This window comes from Agelaius tricolor, unplaced genomic scaffold (assembly GCF_023055355.1).
Source record: "Agelaius tricolor isolate 1412-34295 unplaced genomic scaffold, bAgeTri1.0.p SCAF_10, whole genome shotgun sequence".
Classification (NCBI taxonomy): Eukaryota; Metazoa; Chordata; class Aves; order Passeriformes; family Icteridae; genus Agelaius; species Agelaius tricolor.
Genome location: NW_027269270.1, coordinates 11,358,068 through 11,380,710, shown reverse-complemented (window position 1 = coordinate 11,380,710; position 22,643 = coordinate 11,358,068). Strand labels below are relative to the sequence as shown.

General features: G+C 41.3%; 1 protein-coding gene across 1 annotated transcript; it reads left to right on the top strand.

Moving 5' to 3' along the window:
- Positions 1-2,903: 2,903 nt before the first annotated feature.
- Positions 2,904-7,012, top strand: CTLA4 (cytotoxic T-lymphocyte associated protein 4). Its single transcript, XM_071434233.1, has 4 exons — positions 2,904-3,058; positions 4,241-4,591; positions 5,056-5,165; positions 6,085-7,012. The coding sequence occupies exons 1-4, from the start codon at positions 3,001-3,003 to the stop codon at positions 6,253-6,255; spliced, it is 690 nt and encodes a 229-aa protein (XP_071290334.1). The 5' UTR covers positions 2,904-3,000; the 3' UTR covers positions 6,256-7,012.
- Positions 7,013-22,643: the final 15,631 nt, after the last annotated feature.

Here is a 22,643-nt window from a genome sequence, read left to right as displayed (position 1 = left end):
AAATCACTAGAATGCAAGTGACTAACCCAAAATGAGAAAGAAACTTATATGAGAAACCTAGTTATTTAACTTCCTAGCAATCTGAGTAATCACAGTAGTGCAGTCCAGTGTAAAACTGCGTGTTCCTCCCTCAGCTAAGTTCAAAGAGGTCGTGAAGCCCAAGCGACTCCTAAGATGAACCCTTTTTTTAAGGGTTGCACTGCAAGACCTCAGTCCTCTCCCCTGCTCTGACACTTTGCTGTGGTAGCATATGTAAAGTATAAAGGTTTTCTGTGACATGGGAATTAATAACACCCCTAAGAACAAAGAGAACTACAGTATAAGTAAGTGCATTAAAGGGAAGAAGAATATTGTATTGATCTTTTGGAGCACAAAGCACAAGCTTTTAGAAACAGCCTGAGGAATAACCTCACTCTAAAGACCTGAATCTCAAAGTTAAAATTAGGGCTCTTCTTTCAGCCATTCCCTTGTCTGGCCACTAAACCATGTGTAAGGTTCCATTCATGGGAAAGGGTGAAAGATGAAGAGTTCCCAAGATAAAAGAGTCAGGACAGGAAGATTCCAGACTACACAGACAAGAAGGTGCAGTAACTAGGTAAGATAGGTCCAGTGGCTGTAGCCCACAAAGCATGGCCTGCATTTTTCATATGATATATTCAGGGAAGGAAGGGCAAGCAGAAGTCCAGAGACTCTTGACCAGCTGAAGAGTAGTTAGATAAGGGACAAAGAGGAGAGAAAAGGTGTCTCTAGTGATTTTTGTGGATTTCATTTTAGTGGAGAACACCTTCTGTTATCAGTACCTTGTTCCATGCTGTAACTGAGCTGGAAAGGATGGGAGCAGTGAAAATGAGATCTTATTTGGAAAAAGATCTCTTCCACTGCATGATCTACCTGCTGTCTGCATACATTAACCCAAGAGCCAAAGTCTGATTAGGAAGGGTAGAAGGCACCATGGCAAGGTAATCATCCATTGGAAGGGATAACCAAAGCAGCCTGGGCTCGCTTGGGCAGTGAAGACAGAGACGACTTCAAGAGACTCCAAAGGGAGACAGGTTGTGCTTTACTTAGAAGAGTATTAATCATAACACAAGGCTTTTAAGAAGGAACAAGGGTAAAAAGGAAAAAGCTGTGGATCTGAAAATGCATCCTGAGAACAAAACAGCCAAGAAACATGAGTACACTGTTTCCAGTGGTACATGAGTACCACTGGAAACAAAGATTGCTAGAGCAGTCTCAAACAGGAGAGAGAGGAGTGCCAGAGTGCTGCCTGTCACTCTAGCAGGGCAAGATCCCATGGGTATGTGTGGCATGAGCACTGAGTTTTACATGGCAATCCTTTGCCAGTGTTTAGTGGCTAATTGCACCATCCATTTGCAGTCTCAATCAATTATCAGGAGATGACACCATAGTTGATGAAATTCAAATACATCATTTGTTTAACTGCATGCAAAACCCAAGCCCAAAAGATACAAAGGGCAGATAATTTAGTTACTACTCTGGATATGAAAATGCCAGGCATAAACTGGTAATTTCATGCCATAAATGTCACTGATATTCTGGTGCATGATATTGCAATAGCATTTATTTTACATTTAATATTAAAATTGATTTAAGCTTGTCTAACCAGTAATACAGTATGTTCCTGTCTCATTATTAGGGTGCAGTTTTTCATTTTCCCATAGCAGTATTTTTATCATCAGTTCTGTTTTGAATGCTGGTTAAGATTAAAACGACTGTGAATCTGTCATTACAAACAAATATTGCATAACCTAGGTATGGAAGCAGTAAGCTTATTTATATCATTAACGATTTATGTGATTTGAAGACTAAGTATTTATCCTGGATCTTTGGATTGGGCTGGCTAGTGTTCAATAACTAATGCTGTTAATTTTTCTAGGTCACAGAGCAAAAGCAGGTCTTTGCAATCTGCTAGATCTACATATATAAATGATTAAACGCCTTCTAAAAGAACTTCTCAAAGTGTGGGTTAAAAAAAAAGAATGCCGACCTTCAGGATAGCTGAAGTGACCTCTCATTTTTATGGAATTCTTTAGGCAATGATTCAGGGATGTGACAGCTTATCATATAAAAAAGCAAAACAATTTTCAGAGCCTACATGATTTTTAAAAGGTCCGTGAGCAAAAGCTGTTTCACTGAGGTTTGAAATGACGCAGGTGTTCTAAGCAGTGATAGCAATAATCAAAGCTCCTGCAGTGTTTTTCAGCATTGATGTCAAGGTAGTTAGGCAGTAAAGTCCATAGGTAGCAAAGTTCTGTATAGATGTGGAAGTCATTAGCTATAAACCTAGATAATTTTTTCTTGGAAACAGGAAAGCTTAAAGAGGTTGGGTTATGATTCAAGTCACATTGCTGATACAAAAAGATGAAGTAATTGCAAGTGTAATCAGTATTTAGAGGGGGTAGCAATTTTTAAACATCAAAAGCACTAGTATTAAAGCAAGCAAAGAAATTTGGGGTGGAGGCAAGTCCTCCATAAAAAAATCTAGTTTGCAGGGATTCACTGTGCCACATTGGGCAGAAGTACAGTTCTCTGTATGTTATCCTGGTCGGAAATACCTGATGATTGCTAAAATGTAAGTGCTATGATTCTACAAGCTGGCACCTCCAAAGGGCCTGAACTGCTCTAATGATGATTACCTTTCCTCCCACAGTTCTTAAAGCAGAATGGATGGCAGTTTCAGATTGAATATATATTTTCCATGTGCTGAATAGTTGTTTTTGTTCATGCTGTTTGAGGTTAACTGTGCACGTACTAATCAAACCCACTGCTTCCTTTCTCGTAAAACCAAAACAAAGCTTCATACTACTTTCAGGTACAGCATCTGGGATCAAAGCTATATATACACACTGGCTCTGTGTGGGTTCAAACATTTCGAAGATTCAGTATCCTGAAAGGTGTCACCTCTTTTCCAGTCCTGAGAGTTCCAGCTTGTCTTAAAGCCTAAAGGCATCAGCACCTTCAGCCTGTCCCAGCACAGGAATGCTCTCAATATTGGTCACCGTGGGCTTTCTCTGCACAGCCACTGCCACTGCTGAAGGTGGGTAGATGAAGGAGGCAAGGTATCTGGGGTTGTTGACTTGTTTTCAGTTTCAAGTCCTTGCAGGAGACAGACTTGGTACAACAGGGTGACACACAGGACTAATGGGAGCAAGGTCTTGGTGCACTGCAAGATGTCTGGAAAACCAGACACAGACTTTAGAGCAGTACTATCTGCAGGGACACTGGGCAACATTCAGAGTAGCTCCAGAAGGAAGAAAACGTCTTGAAAAACCAGGTCCTGCAAGTGAGGTTGTGACAGCTGATAACATGGGTATAGGGGTTTGAATGCATGGAGAAATTCTGCTCTTCATCTGGAATTCTTGCATTGCAGAACTGACAAGATAAACCCTGCTCCAAAATGGACTGATATAAAATGAGATTGAAAAAACAATGCTGAGTCTTCACAGCTTACTAAAGCAAAAGACAGTGCCATCTCATCATGTGTCATGATAAAGTATGGAAATTGCAAAAAGCTGTCAGTGAGGTTTTCCATGGTACAATAATTTCCCGTTAAGATTTTTTTTGCAGTCTGTTCATCAGGCTTTGTTATGTGCTGTTATATTAGGTTGGGGTATATATTGTTGCTGTGTATACTGTGGCTTGGGAGTGGCTAGTTAAAAGTAAGGAGAGAAAAGATCAGAAACAAAAGTATGCAGACAGATTTTCTATTCAGTTTTACTGCTACCTAAATCATTTTGTTCCATGTTCCATACAGGATGTCGACTTTTTTGTTCCTAAATGTAAATATATTTCTGCTAGGCAGAAATTGTGGTTTAAAAGTCTGATTTTAAATTTAAAATTTCAACCTTATCATCTATAGTCTATTTTTTTTATTATCTTATGTCTAATAAGAAGATGATGTTGAGGAAAACTGAAGCATGCAAACCATTTATTACCTAAGGGGCCAAATAACCTACTATTTAAGCAACAAGTAATTGCTGAGATTTATAATATAATTTTTAGTACTCAAAGCATTTCTTGAACTTTTTAAAGAATATTATTGCACTGCTAATGTGAATTGTGGTCCTGGAGTCCCTTCTTTGAAAACAGCATTTCTAGGAATCACCCATGGATAACAGGAGGTGGCAGAACTCCCTTCCTACTGTACAGGTTTGAAGTAAATGACTCCAGATCCTTTCTTGACTGCTCACTTACCATCACACTCTTTACTTCCTTACAGTAATGGAAGTGACTCAGCCAGCAATTGTGCTGGCCAACAGGCAAGGAGTTGCCAGCTTGGTGTGTAAATACAAGAACATCGGGAATGCAAAGGAAATTCGAGTGACTTTGCTTAAACAGACTGGTGACCAGACCACAGAAATCTGTGCTTCATCATACACCACGGAGTTCGAAACATTCTTTGTGGAAAAGATCATTCAGTGCCATGTTACCCCGGGCCAAAACAATGTGACCCTCACGCTGGCTGGCCTGCAAGCAAATGACACCGGGCTTTACATTTGCAAGATGGAGCGGATGTACCCTCCACCCTATTTCATGAACAAGGGGAACGGCACACATCTCTATGTCATTGGTAAGGCAAGCAGGTTCACAGTACTGGGATACTTCCAAGTTAAGGGAGCAGCTATTACATCTCAAAGGTCTTCAGAGTTCTGTTTGTAAGAAGTGAGGGTGAATACTGGTTTCAGCACTGAAAATCTTGATTAGCTCTTATTTCTTCCAGGTCTCCCTGCAGATGCCCAAAGCAAGCATAGTCATAGCCAAGGAATGAGAGCATAAGCAACACCATGTAGTGTACACCTATGTCTAGGCAGTTAGATACAGAAGTGCAAAAGTCAGAGTAAGGTGTGAGCTCTTCTACAGATAAAAACTCTTTTCACTGGAGGTTGAGTAGGCAGCGACTCAGAGCTCAGTCCTGGTGGTATCCTGGGATAGCACATGCTAGAGAAAAGCAGCGTAGAGACTGACTCACTGACTCTAGGGCCTTCCTTATGAGACTCATGTGTGACGTGACATGTGTGATATCATATGTTTTAGATCCAGAACCTTGTCCAGACACTGCCATATACCTCTGGGTATTAGGAGCTACTGCCTCAGGACTTTTTCTTTACAGTGTCATCATCTCAGCCATTCTTGTGGGCAAAGCGGTAAGTCCCATCAACTCAGCCCCCTTCTGCTAATAATACCCCTTTGTGTGATGAGGACAAGGAGAAAGAAATGAGAACAGGGAAGAACACTGTGAACAAACCCACTGGGATGCTCCACTTTGCAAGTGCAATGTTATTACAATAATGCAAAATAAGAGAACTTGCTGGACCTGCTACTTATATTTATTTATGGCTCATTTGTGTTGCCAGCATACTAGAAAGCAGACAGCTTCCATCAGCTGGACTGAGCCTTGGCTTAGGGCTGGATGCTTAAAACCAGGCAAAATCCTGGATACTTCTGGGAATGAAGGCAACAGTCTTCACATGTACTCTCTCTTCACAAATGAGTCGCACAAAATCCCAGAATTTAATTTTTTCCTTTTCTCATCATTCACCTCTGCAAAGCAAATTTAAACAACCTTCTCCTTGGATAGGGGAAGTGTAACTTCAAGCATTTCTTATTTCACAGCTAGAAATGTCTGCACAAAAGTCTGCAAAATGTAAGCCTGGGTTGCCTTTTCCAACAAGGGTGTGCAGCACTCATAGTCTGCTAGAAATGAACCTGAGCTTGAAACCAAACAATGATTTTTCAATCAGTCCTTGTCCCTAGAAGGTAAATGAAGCTGTCAGGTGTGAACACTCCTAGCTTTGAACCAACACTAAACTCTGAAGCAGAAGCACCTTCAAGGAGCTAAATGAATGGCAGGACTCTTTTTTTCCCCTTTGTATAAATAGCCCCTGTACATCCTGATCCTCCATCAAATGCTCTTAACAGATCTTCTATTAAGAAGCAGAGAAAGGTGTCTAGAATACATTCTACTCAGTAAAGGAAGAATATCCATTGGTTTCTCTAAAATGTGCTGCTCAATGATTATGCTGTGTTTGCCTGTTTATTTTACTTTCTTCCCATATGTTACAGATAAAGAGAAGACGATGTCTCACTACTGGAGTCTATGTGAAAATGCCTTCTGAAAAGCTAGAGAAAAAAGTGATTCCATTCCACATCACTGTTAACTGTAACAAGGAAGGAGAGAAACCATTTCCTAGCTGGGATGCAGTGTCTGCTAATTCATTTCAGTTAAAGAAATAAATTAACTGTCTTTTTACAAAAGGCATACAGGAAGGTGAGAGAATATTCTTTGTAACTTCAATGGTTTGGAGGAAAATAAATAGCATATGTATTCATATTTGAAGATTAACCCTATCACATAAAGATGGCTACATTAGGCCATTGACTTTTTTGAGATGTATTGTACCAATATGTAATATATATATATGTAAGTGTGTAGCATTAAGAGCTATTGCTGTTGCAGTTGAGCATCTTACTGTCAAATTTCATCATGCCTACTGATCAACTTAAATCCAAACACTATTATCACAGAGACTTGTGTGTCATTGCAAGGCTGATCCACAAGTCTGGGGGGAGAGGTAGGAGAGCACACTAATGTACAAAGGAATGTTGACTTTTTTCCTGCATTGATATTTATTAGTTCCATTTCTGGCATTAGTGCTCTGCACTTCCACAGAGGCCTCCCCATAGGCTGGCACTGATGACACTGCTGCTCTAGAAGCCTGATCTTAGCTCTCTTGAGTAGCATTGTGTCCCAGAAGTGCTGTGATGGAGCTGACTGATGGTCTCTCAGCCAGTGCTGACAGTTGGGTTAGAGAAAAGGCACCAGCAGGAGCCCTCTTGTTGGGAGAATGCTCCAGCTCTGCTGGGGCCTTGTGTTTTACAAATGCTAAATTAGCATCTATCCAAAAGGCAGAAGTATGTTGCTGTATTTAAAAAGTCTATTTTCCATGAAAATACTGACAGTGTATAATCTTGTTTATTAGTTATGTACCATTCAATAAAAACCTTGAAGCTTTGCCCAAATTTGAGTTCATTTCTTGTTCACTATTCTCAGAATAATGAGAAACAGGAAGTGGCTACATGTTAGAAAGCAGCGAAGACAACATGAACCTATCCTCTCTGACCCTGTGTTTTGCCCTTCAGAGACAGCCTGTGTGCTCATGCCAACACTTCCGTTCTCAGCTTTCCTCCTCAGCCAGCCACCATTACAATCTGTCAGTTCTGTTTGTCTAGTTACAGCTGTTGTGATGTGCTTCAGACACTCTACCAATCGTGTTTTCACTTCCATCAGAGTTACTCACTTGCAGAAGGTAGCTTTAATGTCTTTGACAGCACCTCCTGTACATGTTTAAAGAAAAACCTTGTCCTAGTTTCAAATCCTGTTTTCTTTGCACCACTCTGACACTCTCACTCACTAAATGCCAGTCAACACACAAAGCTGCTGGAGCTTAAAACAATTTCAGAATTCTCAGCTACTATCTATTAATATGATTCTTTGCTATCAAAATTTCACCTTGCAATCCAAAACACTGGCAGCATGTGCCTGTTTCACAGCTGTGAATCCATCCTCTTGGCTGCAGCTGTGCAGCCAAACCCTAGAGCCCTTTATTCTATGTTCTTGTAGTGGCAACAGCTCCCAGAACACCAAATCTCATAGCTCTTTTAGCCTGCTTTCCCTCTCTTGCCCATTCATCTGGCACCACCTCCAACTGTGCAAAGACACATTCACATTCTCAATTTGCCAGTGTTTGCAGGTGCTAACTGCTCTCTCAGTGTTGATATACAAGTGCTGCTTTAAGCAAAAGTAGCATCTGATGACTTATCTTTCTTCTCAAGGTATTTTAGTATTCTGACATTAGTCTGGTATTTTCCCCCAATTTTTCACAATCCAGTGTTTCGGGGATAAAAAATGGTAAAAGATCATATATCTATTGTCACTGCAAAATGATTGAACTTCTGCCCTTTGAGGTGCAGCCTGATCAGGCAAGTGTGTTCCATGACTCCATGATGAAAAATAGGTTTGACCCATGGATCCACTTGTAGAAGCTGTAGGAAGCATGAATAATTATCCAGGGCAATTTTTTTCCACCATAGCAAGTAGTGAATCATGTGTCTGAGCTCTAGTCAGGAATCAACTGTTTCTTTTATTTCCTTTCCTTGACAATTTCTCTATACTTATATTTCTTAAACAATCTAAAAGCAGTTCAAGTTCATTATTTTCCAAGCTTATCCCTCCTGCGTGAAGAGATGCTTTGGATCTGTATCCACAACATCATGCCATCTGGCCACAGCTGGCTGTGAATCTGTGTCACCACAGAACCTGTGCATATTCCAGTTCACCTCTATTTCTGACCATTAAGTTGACCATAACTAGGCCTTCTGCATCCACCTGGACAATTTCCTTTTGGTACACCTGTGTTTCCTTGAGACATTCAGTCTGCAACAACCAGGGAAGAATTCTGCCATAAGTAACTAACAGGTTACTAAAATAGCTGAATAGTGAAGGTCTTGGGAGAGCAGAACAGAAACAATAGTCTTACATATGGTAGTAGCAACATTTTGTGTTTGCCTCCTGCACTTAAATAATTATTGATGCTTATTAATTATCTTATTAATCTCTAAAATTATGGTGTTTATTAATTATCTTATAAGAAATTATTTTGCCCAGATTCTCTGTTCTGATCTTCTCTTCCTCCTTAGTTGTTACTATTTCCAACCTTCTCTTGTTTCTGTAGTGCTTAATTTTCTTTGGCTTTCCTTACCACTGAGCAGAATGTTATATAATGCTTTATTACTTTTTGTTCTAAGCCAGGTTCCCCTTTTGAATTTTCTGGCAGGGTAGTAGGTGCACTCAAATCAGCAGATGTGGCAGTGAAGACCAAAGTGAGATTTCAGTTCAGATTTTATTGACAATCATATTCTCATCATTCATATCTGGCACTACAGAGATGAGTGGAGCCCAAGTACCTGCAGAGATGATATTTATACCTACCTCCCTATGGTTCATGTAGCAGCTAGCTCTGGTGAGGGAAGAGCCCAGACCTCAGGAAATTTCCATTGTCCTGTATGCTTCCCAGAACCTCAAGGTCTGTGCTTTTCCCTGATAGCCGGGAGAAGCATCTTTCACTATCAGCACTCCAAAATTGTTATATGTACGAGTCAAATAAATTGTTCTGTGAGATTGCAGCAGTACCAAAATGAAAGGTGAAAATGCTAGATCAGTGTACATCCCAGAATATGCAATAAAGAGGAAACCATGACTCTTTCTGGGAAAAATGTGCAAAGCAAAGATGAAAGGATTTGGTCTCAGAACTCTGCTCATTAGAATGGGGAGTTTTAAAACACAACCGAGTATCTTACCTGGACAGCCAAATTATGAGACCATACTGCTTGGTGAGGTTCAGGAAGAGCTTCTTTTGATGTGCTCTTCACCTCTTTAGGAGATCTGTCAGCCTGTTTGTGAAACAGAGAGTGTGAGTTTCTGCCTGGATGGGTGGGAATTCACAGGTATACAGGTCTGCATCAAAGACAATGGCATATGCATGCACCACTCCCAGCTCCCAATATTCTACTTTCATTTTCATCCACTTCTTTATCTGAACTATTTTTTCCTTGTCATTTTCAAATTTCAGAGTCCTATCTGATAGAGAAAAACCTATGAAAAAGGTTTCCCACACAGCTACTCTGTGAGTAGGCAATGAGTAGTCTATCATTTTAGGTTTAGAGATTCCCCACTCTTTGAAGGAATAAATCTGAACTCACTACTCTGTCAGGCCTTGATGTCTGTAGGGAAAGTCCATTAATGCCATTTTCCACAGATACTTAATAAATTTTAACAAAAATCATCAAGGACTCCTAGGTCATGCAAGAGCAGACACTTTTGACCTATTGCTATCTTTCCTAATGTCCTGACTTTTGCTCAAGACTCCCTTGGGTCTAATTTCATGTTTTCCAATAACCAGTGCTGGCATTGGCCAGGTAACTCCTAACAGCTTTGATACAATTCCTGGCTTCAGTACTGATTTTGAGCTTTGCAGGTCCAAAGAGTGTGAGTATGTGTGTGAGGAACTGAGGTAAAGTTTGGAGGCAAAGTACCTTGGAAGGTAAGATATAACAGGCTCTCACTAGATAAAAGCTATTGCTGGGGAGCGAGTTCTGAAAAATCAACCAGAAAATGCATGATTTTGCCTGTGACAGGAACAGTCTGAACCATGACTAAAGAGCTCTCCCTCTAGTAGAGGCATAAACAGGAATCAGATGATGTATCCAAGAGTTGTAACAGGAAATCCAAACCAAAGAAGGCTGGTGCATAGCAGATGGATTTATGCATTACTGAAACCAATTTATTGTTGACATTTGCAAACTACATTCTTGCTTGAATATGGAAAAGTTATTTTGAGGTAGCTTCTATCACAGCTAAGCAGTGGGGCCCCTGCACATAACAGTTATTGATAAAAGGTCTTAGAAATTACAGGAAGGGGATTAATAAAAATAGTGCCTGAAGGCAGATTAAAAATTTTTGTTGTTTACTAGAGGAGGGAAGCAAGGAAAAGTTTGGGAAAGGAACAAAACTTCATTGGGAATCATTAGTAATTGCAGCCGAGGTAACATGGCAGATGTTTCCATGAACTAAAAGATTGTTACCTCCTCAAAATTTCACTATTCTTTCCTTTTTTGACTTTTCAAACACAATTATATTTCTATTTCTATTTTTATACCAAGCTGCCTTAATCACAGTCACATTTTTATATTTCACTGAACATTTTTTAGTGATTATGAAGTTTCAGTTGAACAAAAAGATCTCAGGTTCTTCATTGACGGCTTTTCCTCTTCATTCTTTTCTGACTGCTGTTTTTAAAGAGTAGCATATGAAAACGTCCAGTTTGGTCTGCTTCATTCAGCAAAAAGCAAGACCTTGCTTTCAAAGAAAATGGAATTTCTCACATAATTACATGATTCCACTAGGTGATACTTTTATTAGATGACCACATCCTCTAACAGCACAGATGATACAACTGGGAAAACTTGAAACAGGGTAACATCTGTTGGACTATGCTGTGTTGTGGGTGGGATTTACTAACATTCATGGTCTAGCCTGTGATGCAGCTGCTTGGGTGGAAAGCTGGAACAAGCAGCAGAGTGCTTTATTCTTCCCAGACAGATCAGTGACTGGGATCTAGGTTTTCTATAGGATATGAATATTAAAGTTTGGGCCAAGATTGCCACTGACATGAAAAATATAGGATTGTTGGTTTTATATAAATAAAAATATATACACTGAGCAAATACTCCATTTTTTTTTCAAACTAGAAACTCAGTAGCCAGACCCCAAAGACTCTTATAGTTCAGTATAGACAGGCAAAAAATTAATCCTGTTCTATATTCAATGGGTGATTGTTATTTTACTACACCTTAGTCTTGTCTGTAGAGTTTCTCCTTGGGAATTTGTATCTTCCTTGAACTAGTGATGAAAGGGGCCAGCAGAAGTACTGCTTACTTTTGTGCAAACTAGAAAGTCTTCCCTCTGCAAACTGGAAAGAGTGAGAGGATTGATATGTACTAACTTCCACAGCACTTAGTGCTGGGCACTTGCAACATCATCAGCTGTAAGAAATACTTCAATATCCTTCCTCCCTGTGAAAAGTCACATTAAAAGTTGGGTCTCTGTTGGCCTTCAGTTGAACTCCATATACCTCTTTCCATGTGCTATTGTGTGGGGAAAGCTGAGGTGTTTGAAGTTGATAAGCTTTTTTCATCTTGCATACTTTCGGAGCTCGCCTTTTACCTGCTAGACAGAGCTGCTAGTTCTTGCTATTGTCATCTTTCTACTTCATTTGAAGCCAAACAAATAGGTGATTTAAAATAGGCCTTCTCTTCTCCAGTGCTACAAAGGGTCTTGGTGGTACTATGGTCCAATTTATTTGCATCATACAGATAAAAAATATAGACGCAATGAGCTGGATAAAAGTCGTAAAAATACTCAGTGGTGGGGAAACAAGTACCAAAAATAATCCACAATTGAAACTGTCAGAAAACGTGGTATGTTAGCAGTACTTAATCAAGATCAGGAAGAAAAACAGTTCATTTCTCTGTAAGTTATCAAATCTTTCTGGTAAGTGACACTTCAGAAACATTCGACAGCTTCATAACTGGCTGACTTAATGTTTTACATGCAGGAAAGATGGCTAGAACAGCACTAATCAGCAGAATAAGTTGGTTTCATAGTTGAGCTTTGGTGAGGTGTTAGATTGTGTGGGTAGCATTTATAAGAGTTTTCTCACTTTTAATTCTGTAGCAAAGATGACTGTCTGGTTCACAAATTATTAATATTTTCCTTTCTCTCATAATGCCAAACTAATTAATTATATCATATTGTATATATGACTATTTGTCTGGTCTTCTTTTTATAGTACTCTCTCACTAAGATAAAACCTCTCTTAAGCTCTTTTCCCTCTTCATCTCTCTGCAATAACATAGAATCATTATTATAATTTTACCAATAGGTTACAAACTCATGTTATTCCTTCTCTCTTATGTAAGGCACAGGGACATATCTGCTGTAAAAAATTCCTCACATTAATGTCATCATTTATACTGCAATTTTCAGAAAAACTTGCTTTATTTTTTATCATGTTTTTACTTCATATTTTATGACTAAAAAAGACCAGGCTTCTACACACTTTGATTAAATAGAGCAATTGCTTTACTGTCACTGGTCACAAGGAAGGTGGGGTTCTTTCATGGGAGTTGACAGAGAAGCTTCACTGGTACTCCAGATGCCTCAGTCAGAAATACACCTTAAGCAGTTGCTTTATGTTTCCTGGAAGGAGGGCATTCCCTATGCTAAATGTGTGCATCTGTTTTCTTGGTTTATTTTCCAGTGCTGGATGCTCCAGAGGACCTGATTGCTTGTGTCTCATCCAACAAATCTCTGAACTAGAAGGGGATGCAGGCTGTGTCTTACCCAGAGGGTGGATGACTGGCAGGAGAGGGAACAACCTACACAGCATCCATGGAGGTCAGCCAGCAAAAGGAAGAGGCTGCAGGAAGTGAGAGAGAGTCAGCCTGTGTGCATACAGTGTGAACAGCACCTCCAAACATGGCACCTTTTGAAATGGCTCTCCCTCAAAATGTTGATTTAGATTCAGCCACATAGATGCTCTTGGTTTACTTTTCAACATGCAGAACATAGAACACTCAGCACCTAATCTGGTCTAGAGACATGAAGTACTTGAATTTAATAACCTCTTCCACTCACAGTAAATATGTTAATATTTATTTTGGCAAATTTTTTTGTATAGAAAGATTGTGGAAAAAAAGGAAATTAGTTGATATTTTTATATCAAATACTTGGACTTCTTTGAAATAGTGTTTAACTTTATATTTAGCTATATCAAGCTCATAACAAAACAGCTTTTTTTTTGCCAAACAGAAAATTATTTTTTCTCAACTTCCTAGTTTGTCAAAATTTCAGATTTTCAGTTTAGGTAGGAATTTAAAACTAAATTTAAGTCTAGTCTTTGCAGAAGAACAGAAATTAAAGATGTGAGTGTTAAAACTGCAAAGAAACAAGATATTGAAGCTTTAATATAAAAAAATCCAGATTAGTCCAAATGTATCAAAAACTCTTGTGTTGCTCTTTCCACCTTACAATTAAACCAGAACTGTTCTGTGTTGTTTGTGACATCTGAGTGGCTAATGAAGGTCCAGTTACTTTTCAATGACTGACTAGTCAGCCTTTTTCATCTGATTATGCTATGAGCAATTACCATTGTATGATTCCAAGTTCAAGTCATTGTTATGAAAAATAGAACTTCAGATGCTGCCAGTTAGACCTATATGGGTCTTTCTAACTTCCTTTTAACTTAATCCTTTCTTTACTTGATTTAATAGCCATGGAGGCCAGTATATGGATGAAAAGCATTGGCACATGCAGCCAACCATCAGATTCACACTAAAAGCTTGTTCATGTGCCTTTAAGCTCATGAATAAGTCACAAAATCTTATGTCATGTAATAGTAACAATATGATAAAGTTTAGTGAAATATTTAGGTGCAGCAGAAAGCTGTCTCTGCACCAGAACTGGAAGAACAAAAGCTGGAAATGGCCTGTTGCATGAGAAACAGGTAGTGTGGGAAAGTAGATTTAGGATTGAAATCTATTAAACATATACAATAAAATATGGTAATCTGGAAATATGCTTATGAAATATGCATAACTCGATATTGAGTATGCCTGGAGGCTTCCTTTGATATCTACACCCACACTTTATTACAAAAAAAACCTCTTGACAAAACCTGTCACTTATTCAGCAATACATTGTCTTGACACTATTCTGAAGTAAAACCTAAAAATTATCAGAAAATCAGTGTTGCCAGTTTCTGCCTAGAAAATATTTCCATGTTTTGCTAAAGTGCTACTTTCAGCTTTTTCAGCATGAAACTGATGCATTGATGATATGTGATAGCTAGAGATCCCTTGGCCCTTTTGTAATAAAATGTTTAAAAAGATTACCCCAGCAAAATTTCAAATCAAGATTTTACAAGCTTTGCAGAGCCCTCTTTAGTTCCTGCCCTGATTTCTTCTTAGATATGTATGAGTACAAGGCTGACACTTTCCAGTGAGGGGTGAGTTGATGCAATTAGTCACCTTCACTTAACTAGAATTGTCCAGAAAGCTCATACAGAGAATGCCCACCTACTGAAAAAGCCTCTGTGCATGTGTACACATGCATGAATGCAGCAATTAAACCATGCATGCCAAAACCTTCCTTGGGTCAAAGTAACACTTCATGTTCAGCACCAGAGACAGGAGGGAGATGCCTTTGCCCAAGGCTGTGGTACTGCTGGGAAGTTAGACACACACTTTGGTGTCTGGTCTGACACAAAGGCAGGAGCATACCTGGAGCACTGACCATCCTCACTCTCTGCACTTTCAGTGGAAAACTTTGAAGGCTGGCAGACCTTCTTGACATCTACTGATAATTCATGAAAGGTGGCAATTTTGTACTGATACGGATTGGGAAATTCTTATCTTGAAAGTTTGCAAGTTTAATAGCAAATGTACTAATATTTTTCTTTGTTGCACTAAAGTCCATTGAGATTTCTAAAGAGGATATGCCATTACCAACACTGTCCTGTTACAGCATGGATCAGCAGCAGACTTAGTAATGAGTACTGTGAATCTATCTTGTAACAGAACTAGGAATCACTGCTTTCAACAATTTTCAGATACTTAAACATCCTTTACCCAGAAGATTTTTGTTACAGAAGGAACAGTTTCTTTAAGGATCAAAACCAACAAGCACCATTCTTTTGTATGCAAGAAAGATCTCTGATCTGAAAACCTTATCAATGATTTAGGTGCTGCCACCTACCAAGGATTGGTATTTTGAATGTGTTTCTGGCTGGAGTTTTATCTGTGTTGGTAATACTGTGTTGAGCTTTTCTTTCCCCTTCCCAAGTCACACACCTACTGCAGTCATGCATCTTATTTGTACTGTTTCTAAGTAGTTAATCATGAAGTATCATTGTTCATCTTTTTGAAACTGGCGAACTACGCAGCAGCCTGTGCCCTTGGCTCCCAATCCTGCTGCAATCACTGTTAACTCCTTGGGAATACCAAAAGACTCTCAGTTCTACTGATGCCTAACAGAAGAGCACAGCAGCAGTAACTCTATTTCATATGTGGTAAGATCATTATTTGCAATAATCAGGAAGAGTACAATATAAATGAATATTAATAAAACAGGATCTGTTCTACAGTGTCTGTAGGAACCATTCACAACCAGACAGAGCAGGCAGGAAGAAAAAGGTAGGAACGATGCTAAAAGACACAGCAGCAGCCGCTGTCCACTTCCCAGCAGTACCCAAGAGCAGATGGCAGGGAAGAGTATACAACCAACGATAGCATCCTATGAAACCTTCCTAAAACACTGTTCCAGCCCTCCTTCACCAGCAGCTCAGGCACTTCAAAGGGTGGTGAATTTGTCCTCAACAGCCTCAAGGGATTTCTCTTCCTTGAATTTACTCTGTCACTTTTTGAAGCCCTATGGACTTTTGAGTTCACCTTAACAAGGATGATCAGCTGTTCTGTATTACAGAGGAAATAAAAGAACTCAAAGCAACACAAACAGCCTTGAAAATCAACGGGAAAACCTAGATAGACCAAAGGGGATCTCTAGGGTAGTTTTCAAAGTCTGGAAACAATGAAATGTTTATTTTCATTGTGGAAAGCCAGTTATGTTTCCATATCATCTAGAACAATTTGTACCTGTCTGATACAAAGCTAATAATAAAATCACCACTTTCTTCTCTGTAACCACTAGCACTAATAACCTACTTATGAAAACGTAACTAGAAGGAAAGATGCAAATGGCCAAATATATTTTTCCCCCTTCAACTATTTTTTTTCTTCAAGCAAAAGAAGTACCAAAACAGTCAGTTGTTCAAGAACTACAGAGCCCTCACTGATGTCACTAGAAAACACAGTGTAACCACAGAACCACAGCAACCCAATGAGAAATAGAGTGGTGTGACTGGGTTACCTTTTTTTTTTTGGGGTTTTTTTTGGTTGGGTTTTTTTTTTTGGTTACAGCTTTTTTCTTACCTAGCAGGGAAGGGAATCACCAATGGCTTGTGGAAATACCTGCCTAAATCAATATAACATAAATCCATGGTCTTGTAACAACAGAATCCCATATTTGTTGATTGAATGTGCAGCAAGACACCCAGCATACAAAGTAATACATTTGTTCCTTCATCATCACATTATGATCACCAACAAAACAGCGCTTACAGATTTTTGGGTCACAACAAGCTCCATTCCTGGCCTGGCAGCAAAGCAAGGCAGCTTCCAGCCAGAAGGTGATTCCTGAGGAATTCTGAAGTTAGGTTTGTGAACAGTACTACCATTAGCCCCAGACGCTAATGTAACAATAATGTTTAGCAGCAGTATCAACACAGTGAGAACAGAGAATCACCAACTTCCATCTTTTCTGACAGTCATCTAAATTAATGTGAGTATAAATGTAAAGACTGTACCAGTTGAGAATTAAAAAAACCTAGTATCTTACCTCAGATAAGTATCCATTGGTGGGTACCTAGTGAGGAATATTACATGAGGAAAGACATATGGTAATGCTGAAAGACTCTCATAACCTAAAAACATTTTCAGGTTGAGCAATTGTCTGATTCTGACGAGGAGGCAGAAAATCCAGGATTCTGTAATGTCTATAGACACAGTATGGAGACCTCTATTTCCCCAGCTTTGCTATGCTGCAGCAGGCTCCAGCAGGCTGCTTGACTTCTACTCTGGACAGGGGTGTGCTTTGCTGTGATTCACTCAGGATCACATGGAGCTACAGACCCAAATGAAGCATTACTGGGGTAATGACAACAAAAGCCCCCTAAGCAAACATTCACTTTTAATGACCAGCAAACAAATAGTAGAGATCAAAGAGATGTAGCATGAAAAACGTGTTCTTTTCAGTCAGTTGTGGACAAGCAGGGAACTGCACATTCCTATACAATGTGTATACATCTGCCCAGACCAACTTAATAGTAGCTGGGAACAGCTTAGGCTGAGCAGAGCTTGCTGAGGTTTTATTCTGAGCAGAAAGGTGTATTAGCTACTGGGGAGCTTGCCTGAATGTAACTAGATACTTCCTGAATTCAGGCTGATACTGTGATCCCGTTAAAGCTGGTTTGGATATTCCACCCTAAACTATACTGAGAGTGCACTAGAGACACAGGGCACCTAATCAAGACATGAGCCTGGCAGCAGCAGAGCTCCTTCTTTTTGCTCCAGTGCTGTGTGTCCCAGGAGCAGAGAGGTGCATGGCACCTTCAGTGAGGAAATCTGCAGTCTTTACATGACAAAGGCCAAATCATCTGAATATCTTATGGTGATCTGCAGTGTGATCACTGTGGTTAAAGTCATGTTTTAGAGTTGCCATTTCAATCACTTGTTTTCTAGAGAATATAGATATCTGATTTCTATTTTTTGCTCGTTGTCACTCTAGTTATTACTGCAAATTCCTTTTTGTGTAGTGACAGCATCCAAGCTAGCTGGAAGAAGTGTGCCTAGACCCCTCCCTTACAGTGAGATCCTGAAGCACACCAAAGGCTTTATTTAATGCTCTGCTTCACTGGGTTAAAAGTACTCTGGGACAAACAGAAAGGTTTATAGTCAACTCCCACCCTCTCTCTTGCAAGAGAGAATTTACCCCTGGTTTTAAAGTCGGTTATCTCAGTTACTCTGATTGGCAGCAAACTCTGCCGAGTTCTGCAGGGCCTTGGGGAGTTCCTCCTTCACTCTTCACCTCAGCAACTCTGAGACTGCATCTGCCACACACTTGTAAGCGATGCCCTGAGGAGTGACTTCTATTCCAACTCCATTACCTCTTGGTCTTTCCTGACCTGCTGGAAGGATTGCTTTTACAGCTTGCTCCTTCTCATCAAATTAGCAAGAACAGATGAACAATGTTCAAATACCTACAAAAAAGAGCAAACCACCTTCTCGGCTATGGTGCTTTCAGAACCTCCTGAGCCCTGAGAAACCTGTTCTGTCCCTCCAAGCGCAGGCATTGGCGACCCTGACATTGCACTGCTCCCTGCTGGGCGGTTTCAGAATTTCTTTCTGGTTTAGAAAAACCATAAAGCCCTTTAAACATAAAGCCACGTGCACAGGCTGGTGTGGGATTCTAGGAAACCACAGAGAGCAGTCGTACCTTCGTGAGGGCCGATGCGAGGCCGTGCAGGATGACCCTAAAGGGCTGCACTGCAAGCCAGGAGTTCGGGCGTGCCGAGAGCGGGCTGAGGGCGAGCCCCCCGTGAGGCACTGGCTGCACGGGACGGCCCCATCCTTACGGCCTGGCCCCCTCCCCCGGCACAGTCCCAGCCCCTCGGCCTGGCCCCATCCGCACGGCGGCGCCGCCCCGCGCTCCGCTCGCCGCCTCAGCCCGCCGGCCCGCAGCGCCCCCGCGCGGCCGCAGAGCCGCAGCGCCGCCCGCGGCCCGGGGACACGGGGCTCGCCGAGATCCGGCGGCTCCGCTGCAGGGCCGGGCTGGGCGGTCACCGGGGCTACAGCGCTTTCGGCAGTGCTGCTTCCCCCGTGTCACAGCGCCCAGGTGAGCTCGGCCTGAAAGGCAGCTCTTGGAAGCCTCTCCTGCGGAAGGGGATAAAAATCCGTCACCGGCCCCTCGAGGCAGGAGCCCGGGCCTGACACTGCAGGGTACCTGCTTTGGTTGTCTTTGCTCTGGCACCCATTAGCGTGCAGCTGGACTGAGCGAGGGATCTCACCTTTTGCAGATGGGACTGCTGCCTTCGGTAGCCTTGGTCTGCATGTACAAAGAACTTTGTTCCCAAGGCTGTAACCTGTGCGATTCTGAATGACAGACACAAGACAGAGGAGGCTTAGTTACATATTTGTGATTTCGTTTTTTACTCCCAAAATCAATCAAGGCCTGAGCTGTCTAAGTCCAGCTCCAGTTAACCACTAAAAACAATAGTGAAATTTGGCTTGGATACACTTGAGAGACAGGGTTTCCAAAAGCTGTTTAAGTCGGCTGGGAAAAGCACATGTGTGTCTCCAGCCACTTTACTGTCTCTGGAAGTCCAAGACAGCTTTGTGCTGCTTCACCCGTCCGTGCAATTTTCATTAATAACTTTTCATTTATCTGTTATCTGCAAGAATGCATCACAACTTTGGTGACTGTTTCTATTGCAGAAAGTTTCTCTTTGATACATTGTCAAGGCACTGGTAGCAAGAGTTTACCTTTAAAAAGCATTCACAACAATGCTGAGATAAAAACCACACCACAAACCCCAAGCATCAGCACACAATGTGGTTCTTTCCATCCTAACTCCTTAAAGGCAGCTGACCAGATAACCATATAATAGGGGTTCCCACCCTACTGCAAGCTTTGAAAGACTTTGTGTGTGAAAATTTTACAAAATGTGTATAATTTGTCACTGTTACACCTAGAATAACTTCCATGGTTACCCAGCACATCCACATATATCTGTCATGCACTGCTCCCCCTAGTGCCAGGCACTAACAGTCTTGGTCTCCAGGTTTGCACTTCACTCGGGTTTTACCCATTTGCCACCTGTTCTGAAAGACCTCCTTTCCAACTCTAGATATAAGGGGCCCTGTAAAAAAGTCCCACTCAGCTGCATGTTAGCCATAGGGAACTGCAATGGCTTCAGGAGATACACTCCTCCTTCTCGAACACTGCCCATGAACACAGGCCATCTACAGCCCTTGTATTTTCCTAAAGACCTCCTGCAGACTCTGCCATATGCCAGTGAAAAGTACCTGCTGCTCACAGTCCTCTTCCTAGTACACCTCGAAGGGCAGGAGCATGGCCATTGCCTTTGTTGTTGTTGAAGACAGTAAACCTTCCCCATCCACCCTGTGGGTCTCAGTCCACACCACCAGCACATGCTTGTGAGCCTCACTGGGCCCTTTCTATCTACACCCCACATCCTGAAGAAGTGTTCAGCACCTCTTTAGGTAAGTGTGTTGCAGGAGGGGCAGGGATGGATACACAGAGCCATAGCAGTTCCTAAGATAAAATGGAGACATTCTTTTCCTAGGTGGCTCTCAGTTGCCTTGAGTCAGCCAGTCCAAAACATTAGTCCCAGGATCTGAAGAGGCATTTAGAATCATAGAACAGTTTGGCTTGGAAGGGACCTTTAAACACCATCTAGTCCAGCAATAAGCAGACATCTTCAACTAGGTCAGGTTTTTTTTCAGGGAGGGGGCATCTACTGCCTCTCTAGGCAACCTGTTTAGACTTGACTGAATTTGCCACTTAGCACCTGTCGACTGAATTTATAGGTCAATGCTCTTGCAAGCCTTAGAGCTGGGCTAAACTTCTTAACGTACTTTTGTTTCCCTTCTTTTAGAAAACTTGATGACAAATATTCTCAAGCATCATCAGAAGAAAAAAATAAAAACAAATCCCCAAAAGATGTGATGATTAATGGGGTAACTGAGCTTGTATCAAGAAGCAAAGCCACACACAATCCCACCCCAAAGGGGACTGTCTCATTAGATCAACACCACTGCAGGGAGGGGTTTGCCTGGCTGCCAAGCTGGCTGAGCTGAGCCCCAGTTGCCTCTACTGGCACATTGATGGAGAAAATAATACAGCATGCCCACAGGCCTGGGGGAGCGAGCAGACCAATATAACAGCAAAGGAGCCATCAGAACAAATGAGGGAGCACATGAGCTGCGTTTCGGCTGAAATCTCTGCATCCTGAATGACTGCAGCTTGTTTACACACCTAATGGGGAGTGGTGCAGATGGGAAGTGGGATTTAAAGCCATCACAGAACTTTAAAAATAGCATAGTGAAAGTCATTGTTCCCCTTCTCAATTAGGAGGACAGGAAATGAAAAACCATGAGTGTAGAGGCTTTCTGCTCCAGCCCTGAGGGAATGACCCAGAGTCATGAGAATATAGGCCAGATATTGAAGCAAAGAATGAGAAGCAGCAGGAGACAAGGGAATATAATTTGTGTGGATGAACTGTAGCAGTCTACAGAAAGAATTGCAAAATATTCTATGGAGAGAATATTGCTGTGGGCAACTGCTCATGCGTGAGCAGAAGTGGAAAACTGCTGGTGAGATAGAATAAAATTCTTCACCGCGCCTTGGTTTCACAGTGGACCATGCAGTATCATTTTGCTAACATGGACATATGTTTTGAGTGATAACAGTAATTATGTGATTAAACAGAGCGAAGACAAATATACATCATACACACAGGGAAATTCTTTGCTGTGTCTTTGGGGAAACTGCAGAAGTGTTATTTTCCAAGTTACTTGGAGTTAGAAGGGAGAAGCACTGAAGACTGTGTAGTGGAGAACACTGGTGTATAGACTAAGGGATGAGCAAGCTCATTTCTCTTTGGAACTCAGTGTATTGCTGAATGCATTTTTTAAGGCACAAAAATTCACATAAGGATTTTCCAGTTTTCAAACAGTCAGAAGCAAGATGATGGGAAGGAAAGGAGATTATTACTATAGGGTAGCATTAGGAATAGGACATGGAGAAAGAATAGGGCATGAGGTGAAGGAAAAGCTACGTTCCAGACAGGAGTTACTGCACATGGTGAAGGGAACCTACTGCTTGAGGAGCGGGGTACTCAGGGACTCGGGGACAGTCAGGTTGGAGGAGGAAAGAAGTCAACTCTGAGAGGCATAGGTGGATGGGAGAGTGAAAATCAAGAAGAGAAATGAGTGAGGATGGAAAAAGGAAACACGTGTTTGTGAGCAAAAATAGTTACAGTTGTAGGAAGCCTGTGGAAACATACTACTTGTTCCAGGTGTTTAACCGTAACCAACTGTGGTATTTAGAAGAAGCACTTCAAAATTGCAGTAACAATGTCTTTGTGAAGTAGATAAGCGCTGACAGGGGAGTGAGACAAAGATGGAAAGATTGAAAGGCAGAGGAGGGGCCTCTGTTGGTGTGGGACTAGAAGGGGAGCATCCCTCACACTGAGCGCGGAGCTTGACTTTGAGTCTCTTCACTTGTGAATATATGCTGCGAGTGCCCCTGGCTCTGCCAGCTCATCAGCAAATACACTTGGAATCACTGCTTGGATCAAACTTCAGAG